The sequence below is a fragment of the Haematobia irritans genome, chromosome 1 (assembly GCF_050003625.1).
Source record: "Haematobia irritans isolate KBUSLIRL chromosome 1, ASM5000362v1, whole genome shotgun sequence".
Lineage (NCBI taxonomy): Eukaryota > Metazoa > Arthropoda > Insecta > Diptera > Muscidae > Haematobia > Haematobia irritans.
Genome location: NC_134397.1, coordinates 40276155 through 40289501, shown reverse-complemented (window position 1 = coordinate 40289501; position 13347 = coordinate 40276155). Strand labels below are relative to the sequence as shown.

The 13347-nt window shown below is 34.6% G+C and overlaps 1 protein-coding gene and 1 long non-coding RNA gene across 3 annotated transcripts in view; one reads left to right on the top strand and one right to left on the bottom strand.

Moving 5' to 3' along the window:
• The window catches only part of LOC142220679 (uncharacterized), a 116538-nt gene that overhangs the window by 79099 nt on the left and 24092 nt on the right, over positions 1–13347 (bottom strand). Inside the window, exon 1 of one of the 2 annotated variants that reach the window (XR_012717906.1) lies at positions 1040–1127. The exons of the other annotated variant lie outside the window; for it this stretch is intronic. This is a non-coding gene — a long non-coding RNA (uncharacterized LOC142220679). Of the gene's footprint in view, positions 1–1039; positions 1128–13347 lie in introns of those variants that run through there. 2 annotated transcript variants of the gene reach the window in all.
• Positions 6838–12201, top strand: LOC142220676 (opsin Rh1-like). The gene is made up of 6 exons (XM_075289940.1): positions 6838–7000; positions 7084–7150; positions 10386–10876; positions 11025–11172; positions 11257–11534; positions 11594–12201. Exons 1-6 carry the CDS (start codon positions 6993–6995, stop codon positions 11718–11720), a joined length of 1119 nt encoding a protein of 372 aa, XP_075146055.1. The 5' UTR covers positions 6838–6992; the 3' UTR covers positions 11721–12201.

Below are 13347 nucleotides of genomic sequence, written 5' to 3'. Positions count from 1 at the left end.
CCCCATATGAAGAAGAAAAAAGTGTTGTTCCACCAAGACAACGCACAGTGCCACAAGTCATTGAGGACGTTGGCAAAAATTCATGAATTGGGCTTCGAATTGCTTCCCCGCCCACCGTATTCTCCAAATCTGATCCCCAGCGACTTTTTCTTGTTCACAGACCTCAAAAGGATGTTCGCAGGGAAAAAACTTGGCTGCAATGAAGAGGTGATCGCCGAAACTGAGGCCTATTTTGAGGCAAAACCGAAGGAGTACTACCAAAATGGTATCAAAAAATTGGAAGGTCGTTATAATCATTGTATCGCTCTTGAAGGGAACTATGTTGAATAATTAAAAACGAATTTTGACAAAAAAAATTGTTTTTCTTTGTTAGACCGGGGACTTATCAGCCAACCTGTTATACAGAATACGTTCTTAGTAAGAAAAAGGCCGACATAGACCTTGCGTTGCGATAAACGAAAGTGGGAGTCTGGACGCAGATTAAGAAGAGATGGACATGATCCACCACGATGTCCAACTCGAAGTAATGCGAAATTGGTTCCGAGATGGAAAGAATACCTTGGGGTGAGATAGGATGGGTTTTAGCAGGTATCGTCAACTGTGACGGAGTCCGGCACACGATATATGGACGCAGTGTCAGAAGCATAAAGCATTTTTCGATCCTCACCCGCAAACACCATGTACCAAATTTCAACTGGATCGGATGAAATTTCCTCCTTCAAGAGGATACGCAAAGAAAGTTTAAGGATCGATTTATATGGGAGCTATATTCAATTATAGACAGATATAAACTAATTTTGGCACGGTTCTTAGAGACCATATACTAACACCACGTATCAAATTTCTACCGGATCGGATGAAATTTCCTGCTTCAAGAGGCTCTGCAAACAAAATCTGGGCGTCGGCTTATATGGGAGCTATATATTTTATTATGAATCCAATTGTATTTGATTAGTAGATAGATTCGGTTTGCAAAAACATGCATTCACAAAAAAAATTGTTTTCTATGTGTACCTTAAAATTGGATATAAATAATTACTTTTCACCATAAATTATAGTCCTTTAAAACTTTCACACCATTTTATATACACATGCCTAGTATGGACAATATTTCTAACCAATTTTACTGAATTTATACAGTTTACTGAAATTAACATTTGTTTCATGTGAGGCGACAAAGTATTTGAATATATTCAAAAGATAATACAAGCGAGGGTAGTTCAAGAATGGATATGAAGAATTAGCATTTTTGTAATCACTACAACTTTCATATGTAGACTTGGATCAGAAAAAAAATTTCAACAACATTGGAACATTGGCTCTTTTATGGATCGGTGAGAATCAGTACCGATTTTTATTATTTGCAATAAGAACTTGAAAGAAATTGTGGAACCAACCTCGTATAACTAAAGAACTATTAATCCATGTGAGGTTTATCTGCTTGCGGCATTGACATCGTTAAGTGTCTATCATGCAAAAACCACAGATGCTTACATAGACAGAATTCAAAGCAATTGTTTAGGGTTTCAGGCATGAGTTACAAATGGGAAATTTTATAATTTAGAAAGTTTCAATTTTTTTAGGATTACGCCAGAACCAAAATTTCCAAATCTCACACAAGGGAATAAAGGAAAATTAGTTCTTTCGTAGGAAATCTCATCAGAAGATAAATCTAAATGGAGGCTATATCAAAACATGGATTAATACACGCCATATTCGGCACACCAATTTATGGACCTAAACTAACACGGGCACAAGTGGAACACTTGGTTAGAACAACTGAAACAATATAACCTGCACAAAGCCACAGGAACGTAGTGGTCTGCAGTAAGAGCCTCTGGGACCCATTTACAAGGAATGATGGGATATCATTCCGACGGTGATTGATCCGAAGAGATGTGAAGGGTTTTTTACCGACAAGTTCTTGGTCCCAGCGGAAATTTTATGCTAATGTTTAAGCGTTTGGGAATACTGCGAGGTGAGTACTTGACCAGACTTTTGATGATATATGCGATGGATTAAACATCTACCTTGCTGATCTTACCAGCTCTTTCACTGCTAGAAATTTGGGATATTCCGCCAGCAAATCCTTAGCCACACTATTCGATGTCGAAACATTTCCGACTATAAACTACCCCAAGATTCTCGGGGTCACATTCGACAGACAAACAGACAGACAGAAAACTTAATAGTCTTCCCATGTCACTTCAATTTGTGATAAGTTCCGCGGTAGAAATAACGTCCTGGAGCCACCGTGGTGCAATGGTTAAAGTGCCCGCCCTATGTATGCATTGCATACATATTGTGGTGGGTTCGATTCCTGCTTCGACCGAGCACCAAAAAAATTTTCAGCGGTGGATTGTCCCACCTCAGTACTGCTGGTGACATTTCTGATTGTTTCAAAGCTTCTCTAAGTGGTTTCACTGCAATGTGGAACGCCGTTCGGACTCGGCTATAAAAGGAGGTCCCTTGTCATTGAGCTTAACAGGTTGGCTGATTAAGTCCTACTACACCCAGATTCTCGGGGTCACATTCGACGGACAGACAACTTAATAGTCTTCCCATGTCACTTCAATTTGTGATAAGTTCCGCGGTAGAAATAACGTCCTGGAGCCACCGTGGTGCAATGGTTAAAATGCCCGCCCTATGTATGCATTGCATACATAAGGTGGTGGGTTCGATTCCTGCTTCGACCGAGCACCAAAAAATTTTTCAGCGGTGGATTATCCCACCTCAGTAATGCTGGAGACATTTCTGAGTGTTTCAAAGCTTCTCTAAGTGGTTTCACTGCAATGTGGAACGCCGTTCGGACTCGGCTATAAAAGGAGAACCCTTGTCATTGAGCTTAACAGGTTGGCTGATAAGTCCCCGGTCTAACAAAGAAAAACACATTTTTTTGTCAAAATTCGTTTTTATTATTCAACATAGTTCCCTTCAAGAGCGATACAACGATTATAACGATCTTCCAATTTTTTGATACCATTTTGGTAGTACTCCTTCGGTTTTGCCTCAAAATAGGCCTCAGTTTCGGCGATCACCTCTTCATTGCAGCCAAATGTTTTCCCTGCGAGCATCCTTTTGAGGTCTGAGAGCAAGAAAAATTCGCTGGGGGCCAGATCTGGAGAATACGGTGGGTGGGGAAGCAATTCGAAGCCCAATTCATGAATTTTTGCCATCGTTCTCAATGACTTGTGGCACGCTGCGTTGTCTTGATGGAACAACACTTTTTTCTTCTTCATATGGGGCCGTTTTGCCGCGATTTCGACCTTCAAACGCTCCAATAACGCCATATAATAGTCACTGTTGATGTTTTTTCCCTTCCCAAGATAATCGAAAATTCCATGCGCATCCCAAAAAACAGAGGCCATTACTTCGCCAGCGGACTATTGAGTCTTTCCACTCTTCGGAGACGGTTCACCGGTCGCTGTCCACTCAGTCGACTGTCGATTGGACTCAGGAGTATAGTGATGGAGCCATGTTTCATCCATTGTCACATATCGACGGAAAAACTCGGGTGTATTACGAGTTGTTTTTGGTCAAATGTGAACTAGCGCGGCACCCATTTTGCACATAGCTTCCGCATATCCAAATATTGATGAATGATATGACCAACACGTTTCTTTGATACCTTTAAGACCTCTGCTCGATCAACTTCATTTTACGGTCATTCAAAATCATTTTGTGGATTTTTTTGATATTTTCGTCGGTAACCACCTCTTTCGGGCGTCCACTGCGTTCACCGTCCTCCGTGCTCATTTCACCACGCTTGAATTTTGCATACCAATCAATTATTGTTGATTTTCCTGAGGCAGAGTCCGGAAACTCATTATCAAGCCAAGTTTTTGCTTCCACCGTATTTTTTTCCTTCAGAAAACAGTATTTTATCAAAACACGAAATTCCTTTTTTTTCCATTTTTTCACAATAACAAAAGTTGCTTCACAAAAGACGCTCTATTTATCTCACAAACTAATTGACTAATAATATGCACTAGCGACGCCATCTATGTGTCAGACCGGGGACTTATCAGCCAACCTATTAACATGGAATCGGGCAGCACTCAGTGATTAGAGAGAAGTTCACCACTGTGGTATCACAATGGAACTGATGTGATGCCTGATACATCGGGCTGCCACCTAACCTAACATCCTCAATTCGCTTGCCGGCAGAACTTGGGATACGGACAAAGAAACGTTCCTACCTATTAGTGATTGATAGCAGCGTAGCTGATGTGATCTCATCTCTACCCAAGGCCATCATTACCCACGTCACCTTTTCCCTTGCGCAGCCAAACATATCCGAACCATCACCAGGTTGCTATGGACACATACCACATCAGTCGCAGGGTACCTTGATAGTAATACAAACTGATGTACTAAAGCCCAACGCAAAAATGAATGATAACACAATACAAGGTTACAAGAACATGGACATAAACCACCTCTAGATTTCGACTTTCACACAAATTCCATAAAAAACGAGGGTCCAAATCGAGGGTTCAATTTATGTGGGAGCTATAGCAAAACCTAGGCTAATCTGCGAACTTGATCAGTTTGCAGACAAAAAAAAAATAATTTTTGCCAAATTTCAGATCGATAGATCCATTGTTGCAGATTGTAGACTGATTTTAATCAGACAGTTAGACAGGAAGAACTAAAAGAAGAGTTTTACTTTCGGGGAAACGAATTGTAAAGGGTGATACGGTCAAAATTTGGTCAATATAAACTTGACGTATTTCTTTCAATTTTGCACCCCTTTGAACACCCCTCATTTTGAAGGTGTGTGTGTGTAGAATGTTGCTCCTATTTTGATTTTGGAATTCACTCTTCAGTTGTCAAAATGCCGTCCAAGCAAGAAGAGCAGCGTATCAAAATTTTGCTCGCGCATCGCGAAAATCCGAGCTACTCGCACGCAAAGCTGGCAAAATCGCTAAAAGTTGCCAAATCAACCGTTACAAATGTAATTAAAGTGTTTGGGGAACGTTTGTCGACAGCCAGGAAGTCTGGATCGGGGGGAAATCGAAAACCGTAAGCCGCTGAGACGACAAAGAGAGTTGCCGGTAGTTTCAAGCGAAACCCTAACCTCTCTATGCGAGATGCCGCAAATAAGCTGGGTGTATCGTCTACAACCGTGCATCGAGCCAAAAAACGAGCTGGACTATCGACTTACAAGAAGGTAGTGACTCCAAATCGCGATGATAAACAAAATACGACGGCCAAAGCGCGATCCCGGAGGCTGTACACGACGATGCTGACGTAGTTTGACTGCGTGGTAATGGACGACGAAACCTACGTCACAGCCGACTACAAGCAGCTTCCGGGACAGGAGTTTTATACGGCAAAAGGAAGGGGAAAGGTAGCAGATATTTTCAAGCACATAAAACTGTCAAAGTTCGCAAAGAAATATCTGGTTTGGCAAGCCATCTGTACCTCTGGCTTGAAAAGCAGCATTTTCATAGCTTCCGGGACTGTCAACCAAGAAATTTACGTGAAAGAGTGTTTGAATAAACGTCTGCTGCCTTTCCTGAAGAAACACGGTTGTTCCGTACTGTTTTGGCCGGATTTGGCATCTTGCCATTACGGTAAAAAGGCCATGGAGTGGTACGCCGCCAACAACGTGCAGGTGGTTCCCAAGGACAAGAACCCTCCCAACACGCCAGAGCTCCGCCCAATTGAGAAATACTGGGCTATTGTCAAGCGGAACCTAAGGAAGACCAAAAAAACTGCAAAGACGAGCAGCAGTTCAAGGCAAACTGGCTTTCTACGGCGAAGAAGGTGGACAAGGTGGCTGTACAAAATCTGATGGCTGGTGTCAAACGTGAGGCCCGGCAATTCGTATTTGGAAAAGCGAAAGCCTAACTGAATATTTTTCCTGAATTTTATACTAATTGAACTTGAAAAAGAAATTTAATTTGATTTTTTAAATAAACGATTTCACCGATTTACACGCGTTTTCCCTTGACCAAATTTTGACCGTATCACCCTTTAGACAAGTGAAGTATAGATTCGGAAAAAACAATATTTTTCCGACAAAATCAATTTCACCGCCTTCATAGTAATAACTTCCCTGTAACCATGGTATTTTCAAGATTTGCTAATCCAAAGTTACTCTAAACTTTCTTAGAAAGTACACACATTCAAGAAATATGATCATCTCCTGAAACAAAATGTTATTTTTTGACAGTTGTGTCGCAAAACATAAAATGGTTGTCGAAATCGGACACATACTTTTCGAAAAAATAACATGGTTGCGACAAACATGTTAACCGTTCAATATTAACATTTCCTCTAGGAAGTGATCATATTCCTTCTATTGGTATAGAAGGAGTACCTGAGATATGGTAATTTACTAATTTCTAGGCGGGGTTAACCTAAAACAACAATTTATTAACGAATATCTCTCATCGAGCATAATAAAACTAAATCCAATCATCAGCAATTCATCAAAATCCACTTAAATGCAGGTGAATCGTTTCGGACCCAATACATATGATGTGATAAAGAAATGAAGAAAATTCACTGGTGCATTAAGGCGGGTTACAATCATGTGAGATTAAAACATAAATCAAAATAATTTCCATGCATTATCGTTTCCATAGTCACGTTCTAATTTAAACCCACTTAAATGTAAACGAATTCGGTTCTAGGAATGGTTTATCGACCTACTCACACAAGTGTCTTACACTTCAGCTTTTTAAGATTCTATTCGTCTTAAGTGGTTTAGCCTTTTATAATTGCAACTATCTTAGAAAATCCAAAGAAAATGACAATAAGAAAAACTAATTTAATTTCCTACACTTACACTTAACTGCTATAAAACGCGTAAGCACATTAAAACCGTTTAACAAAATCGAAACGAAAGTAGTCGAAAGCCACATCATAGGATCCCCGGAAAGCCCCATACAATAAAAAATTGTATGTAGTTGACCAAATTTCACATTTGGGAAATACTCCAAAAATCATCTGTTAGAGTTGACCAATAAAATAGCGGTAAAATGGAAAGGCAAGATGTTTTCATTAATTGAATAGTGATTTAAGTTCAACTAATAATATTTTATAAAATAATATTTTTGAAATTGTATATAGATTTTCTCAATATCCTCATTATGGTCCTCGCTATGACCCTCTCTCGAATGGATCTGTAACGGATAAGGTAAGTGGTAGTAAAAAAAAGCAAGCTCAAAGAAAAAGCTAGAATTTCTGAATGAATTCCTTTGAAGTAGTTCTGAGCCCTACGTAGTAAAATTGGTCCGAATATCACTCTTCATATATCAAAATTTTTGATTGATGGACATTCATTTTTATTCTTAGGATAACTGAGAAAAATTCGAGTTCTTTAGATATCGAATATTGAAATGTTTCATTGTAAGCAAGCAAATATCCTTACATTCTTCGCAGCGAAATACCATGGCACTAGGTATCCTTACCGATGGTAGATATGCGTTTGCTAAGGGCTCAAAAAGGATGGCATGCCTGATCGTATTAAATTCCAAGTGCTGAAATATTCCCCACTGTGTCCAGGATAAGTTGTACCCCAAGTATTTTGGCTAAAGGGTGATACGGTCAAAATTTGGTCAAGGGGAAACGCGTGTAAATCGGTGAAATCGTTTATTTAAAAAATCAAATTAAATTTCTTTTTCAAGTTCACTTAGTATAAAATTCAGGAAAAATATTCAGTTAGGCTTTCGCTTTTCCAAATCCGAATTGCCGGGCCTCACGCTTGACACCTGCCATCAGATTTTGTACAGCCACCTTGTCCACCTTCTTCGCCGCAGAAAGCCAGTTTGCCTTGAACTGCTGCTAGTCCTTAGCAGTTTTTTTGGTCTTCTTTAGGTTCCGCTTGACAATAGCCCAGTATTTCTCAATTGGGCGGAGCTCTGGCGTGTTGGGAGGGTTCTTGTCCTTGGGAACCACCTGCACGTTGTTGGCGGCGTACCACTCCATGACCTTTTTACCGTAATGGCAAGATGCCAAATCCGGCCAAAACACTACGGAACAACCGTGTTTCTTCAGGAAAGGCAGCAGACGTTTATTCAAACACTCTTTCACGTAAATTTCTTGGTTGACAGTCCCGGAAGCTATGAAAATGCTGCTTTTCAAGCCACAGGTACAGATGGCTTGCCAAACCAGATATTTCTTTGCGAACTTTGGCAGTTTTATGTGATTGAAAATATCTGATACTTTTCCCCTTCCTTTTGCCGTATAAAACTCCTGTCCCGGAAGCTGCTTGTAGTCGGCTTTGACGTAGGTTTCGTCGTCCATTACCACGCAGTCAAACTTCGTCAGCATCGTCGTGTACAGCCTCCGGGATCGCGCTTTGGCCGTCGTATTTTGTTTATCATCGCGATTTGGAGTCACTACCTTCTTGTAAGTCGATAGTCCTCCTCGTTTTTTGGCTCGATGCACGGTTGTAGACGATACACCCAGCTTATTTGCGGCATCTCGGAGAGAGGTTAGGGTTTCGCTTGAAACTTTCGATTTCCCCCCGATCCAGACTTCCTGGCTGTCGACAAACGTTCCCCAAACACTTTAATTACATTTGTAACGGTTAATTTGGCAACTTTTAGCGATTTTGCCAGGTTTGCCTGCGAGTAGCTTGGATTTTCGCGATGCGCGAGCAAAATTTTGATACGCTGCTCTTCTTGCTTGGACGGCATTTTGACAACTGAAGAGTGAATTCCAAACATTCTACACACACACACCTTAAAAATGAGGGGTGTTCAGGTTTTTTAAATGCAAAATTGAAAGAAATACGTCAAGTTTATATTGACCAAATTTTGACCGTATCTCCCTTTAGTTGTGAGAGAAGGAAGATGGGCCTATTGGAATCACCGTGATCAAATTTTTCCTGGCTTTAAAATTTCGACACAAATTCCTAAAGAACTAAAATTTTGACAAAATTTTCTATAGAAATAAAATTTTGACGAAATTTTCTATAGAAATAAAATTTTTACAAAATTTTCTATAGAGGTAAAATTTTGACAAAATTTTCTATAGAAATAAAATGTTGACAACATTTTCTATAGAAACAAAATTTTCTATAGAAATAAAATTTTTACAAAATTTTCTATAGAGATAAAATTTTGACAAAACTTTCTATAGAAATAAAATGTTGACAACATTTTCTATAGAAACAAAATTTTCTATAGAAATAAAATTTTTACAAAATTTTCTATTTGACAAAATTTTCTATAGAGATAAAATTTTGACAAAATTTTCTATAGAAATAAAATTTTACAAAAATTTTCTATAGAAATAAAATTTTGCAAAATTTTTCTATAGCAATAAAATTTTGCAAAAATTGTCTATAGAAATAAAATTTTACAAAAATTTTCTATAAAAATAAAATTTTGACGGCAATATCTATAGAAATAAATTTTTGACAAAATTTTCTATAGAAATAAAATTTTAACAAAATTTTCTATAGAAATAAAATTTTGACAAAATTTTCTATAGAAATAAAATGTTGACAACCTTTTTTATAGAAACAAAATTTTCTATAGAAATAAAATTTTGACAAAATTTTCTATAGAAATATTTGTCACCCCTTCAAAATGAGGGGTGTTCAGGTTTTTTAAATTCAAAATTGAAAGAAATACGTCAAGTTTATATTGACCAAATTTTGACCGTATCTCCCTTTAGTTGTGAGAGAAGGAAGATGGGCCTATTGGAATCACCGTGATCAAATTTTTTCCTGGCTATAAAATTTCGACACAAATTTCTAAAGAAATAAAATTTTGACAAAATTTTCTATAGAAATAAAATTTTGCAAAAATTTGAAATAAAATTTTGATAAAAGTTTCTATAGAAATAACATTTTTACAAAATTTTCTATAGAAATTAAATTTAGACAAAATTTTCTATAGAAATACAATTTTTACAAAATTTTCTATAGAAATTAAATTTTGACAAAATTTTCTATAGAAATAAAATTTTTACAAAATTTTCTATAGAGATAAAATTTTACAAAAATTTTATATTGAAATAAAATTTTGCAAAAATTTTCTATACAAATTAAATTTTGACAAAATTTTCTATAGAAATAAAATTTTTCAAAAATTTTCTATAGAAATACAATTTTTCAAAAATTTTCTATAGAAATAAAATTTTTAAAAAATTTTCTATAGAAATACAATTTCTCAAAAATTTTTGTATAGAAATAAAATTTTGACAAAATTTTCTGTAGAAATACAATTTTGCAAAATTTTCTATAGAAATAAAATTTTGCAAAAATTTTCTAGAGAAATAAAATTTTGCAAAAATTTTTTATAGAAATAAAATTTTGACAAAATTTTCTGTAGAAATACAATTTTGCAAAATTTTCTTTAAAAATATTTTTTTTTTTAGTCTAGAAAATATTTTTCAGACGTAAAACTCTTTATTTCCAGGTTTTACCTGAAATGGCTCATTTGGTCAGCTCCTATTGGAGTCAATTTCCTGCCATGGATCCCATGTGGAATAAAATTTTATCGGCTTATCTGGTTATAATTGGTATGCTAGCGTGGATGGGTAATGGTACGGTCATATATATTTTTGCTACAACCAAATCTCTGCGCACGCCAGCCAATTTGTTGGTTATCAATTTGGCCCTCTCCGATTTTGGAATGATGGTTTTGAATACACCCATTATGGCGGTAAATTTATATTTCGAAACTTGGATATGGGGTCCATTCATATGTGATTTCTATGCTGGATTGGGTTCAGCATTTGGATGCAGTTCTATATGGTCAATGACTATGGTGGCACTGGATCGTTATAATGTCATTGTGAAGGGTATGTCTGGACAACCGATGACTATTAAATTGGCCATATGTAAAATAATCTTTGTATGGTGTATGGCCAGTATATGGACTTTGGCACCACTGTTTGGATGGAGTCGGTAAGTAATGGCATTTAAATTAAATTAAATATATCTAAAATGTTTTTTTTAATTAATTTAAATTTCTCTAATTTTTTTAAATTAAATTAAAGTAATTTACAAAAATTTCATTAAATTATTGAATTTTTCATCAATTTATTTTCCACAGTTATGTACCTGAAGGTAATTTGACTTCCTGCGGTATTGATTATATGAATCATGACATCAATCCTGTGAGCTATTTACTGTGTTACACGCTGTTTGTCTATATTACACCTTTATCGTTGATCTGTTACTCCTATTGGTATATTATTGCTGTAAGTATTTTAAGAAATATTTTTCTAAAATTTAAAAAAAAAAATCTTTCTTAATATAATTTTAAAAAAAATCTCTCTTCTAAGGCTGTATCGGCTCACGAGAAAGCTATGCGAGAACAAGCCAAGAAAATGAATGTCAAATCCTTACGCTCCTCGGATGATGCTGATAAATCAGCTGAAGGAAAATTGGCCAAAGTTGCTTTGGTAACCATTTCACTGTGGTTCATGGCCTGGACACCCTACACTGTGATCAATTGTATTGGCCTCTTTGGTTATGAGGGTTTAACTCCTTTGAATACTGTATGGGGAGCTTGTTTTGCCAAATCGGCTACAGTTTATAATCCAATTGTATATGCCACAAGGTACGGGAGTAATTTTGGAATATTGATATTCGTTTAATTTTATTTCTTGTCTCTTTTAGCCATCCAAAATATCGGGTAGCTCTTAAGGAGAAATGTCCTTGCTGTGTATTTGGTAAAGTAGACGAAGGAAAAACCTCTACCAGCGAAGGTCAATCACAAGTTAGTGAAACTGAAACTAGGGCCTAAAGGACAATTACTCTCCGTTGGTCTATAAGGCAAAAAAAATTTGAATAATTTATAAATTTGAAACCCATCTTGATGACGACCTTAGCTCTGCGATATAACTTTAACGATCTTCAAAAATCTTAATTAAAAGGAAAGGACTAACGACTTTATTATAAATCAATTGTATATTTAAGGTGAGATAATTTCTCTCGCCCCAATCATTTTTGTGAATCGTAAAATAATATGATGCAGGAATATAATCCAAAGACTATCACTGTGATCAGCACTCCCTGCACTCGCTATGATTTTAGCCACTGAATATGGAGTTCAAGATGCATATATTGTAACTATTTTTGATAAAATTGTAATTTAATTAAATCTTATGCAAATGTCATTAAAGACCAAAAAGTACAAAAAAATGCAGGAATATAAAAAATTAAACAAAAAAAACTGAAGAACATGCATACAAACAATAAATATTGTTATATAATTTAAAGAAAAATTCCTTTTTACCGATCTTGACAACAAAATCTTCTATAGAATAAAATTTTCAAAAAATGTTCTATAGAAACAAAATTTTGACAAAATTTTCTATAGAAATAAATTTTTGACAAAATTTTCTATAGATATAAAATTTTGACAAAATTTTCTATAGAAATAAAATTTTGACAAAATTTTCTATAGAAATAACATTTTGACAAAATTTTCTTAGTAATAAAATTTTGATAAAATTTTCTATAGAAATAAAATTTTGAAAAAATTTTCTATAGAAATAAAATTTTGACAAAATTTTCTATAGAAATAAAATTTTAACAAAATTTTCTATAGAAATAAAATTTTGACAAAATCTTCTATAGAAATAAAATTTTCACAAAATTTTCTATAGAAATAAAATTTTTACAAAATTTTCTATAGAAATAAAATTTTCACAAAATTTTCTATAGAAATAAAATTTTGACAAAATTTTCTATAGAAATCAAATTTTGACAAAGTTTTCTATAGAAATCAAATTTTGACAAAATTTTCTATAGAAATCAAATTTTGACAAAATTTTCTATAGAAATCAAATTTTGACAAAATTTTCTATAGAAATAAAATTTTGGCAAAATTTTCTATAGAAATCAAATTTTGACAAAATTTTCTATAGAAATCAAATTTTTGACAAAATTTTCTATAGAAATCAAAATTTTGACAAAATTTTCTATAGAAATAAAATTTTGACAAAATTTTCTATAGAAATATAATATTGACAGAATTTTCTATAGAAATAAAATTTTGACAAAATTTTCTATAGAAATAAAATTTTGACAAAATTTTCTATAGATATAAATTTTGACAAAATTTTCTATAGAAATAAAATTTTGATAAAATTTTCTATAGAAATAAAATTTTGACAAAATTTTCTATAGTAATAAAATTTTGACAAAATTTTCTATAGAAATAAAATTTTGATCAAATTTTCTATAGAAATAAAATTTTGACAAAATTTTCTATAGAAATAAAATTTTGACAAAATTTTCTATAGAAATAAAATTTTGACAAAATTTTCTATAGAAATAAAATTTTGACAAAATTTTCTATAGAAATAAAATTTTGACAAAATTTTATATAGAAATAAAATTTTGACAAAATTTTATATAGAAATAAA

Bases quoted from the DNA above. Each gene is read 5' to 3' on its own strand.
- LOC142220676 (XM_075289940.1), top strand. The intron at 11,173-11,256 runs GTAAGTATTTTA...CTCTCTTCTAAG, and splicing joins CCTATTGGTATATTATTGCT to GCTGTATCGGCTCACGAGAA. The intron at 11,535-11,593 runs GTACGGGAGTAA...TGTCTCTTTTAG, and splicing joins CCAATTGTATATGCCACAAG to CCATCCAAAATATCGGGTAG.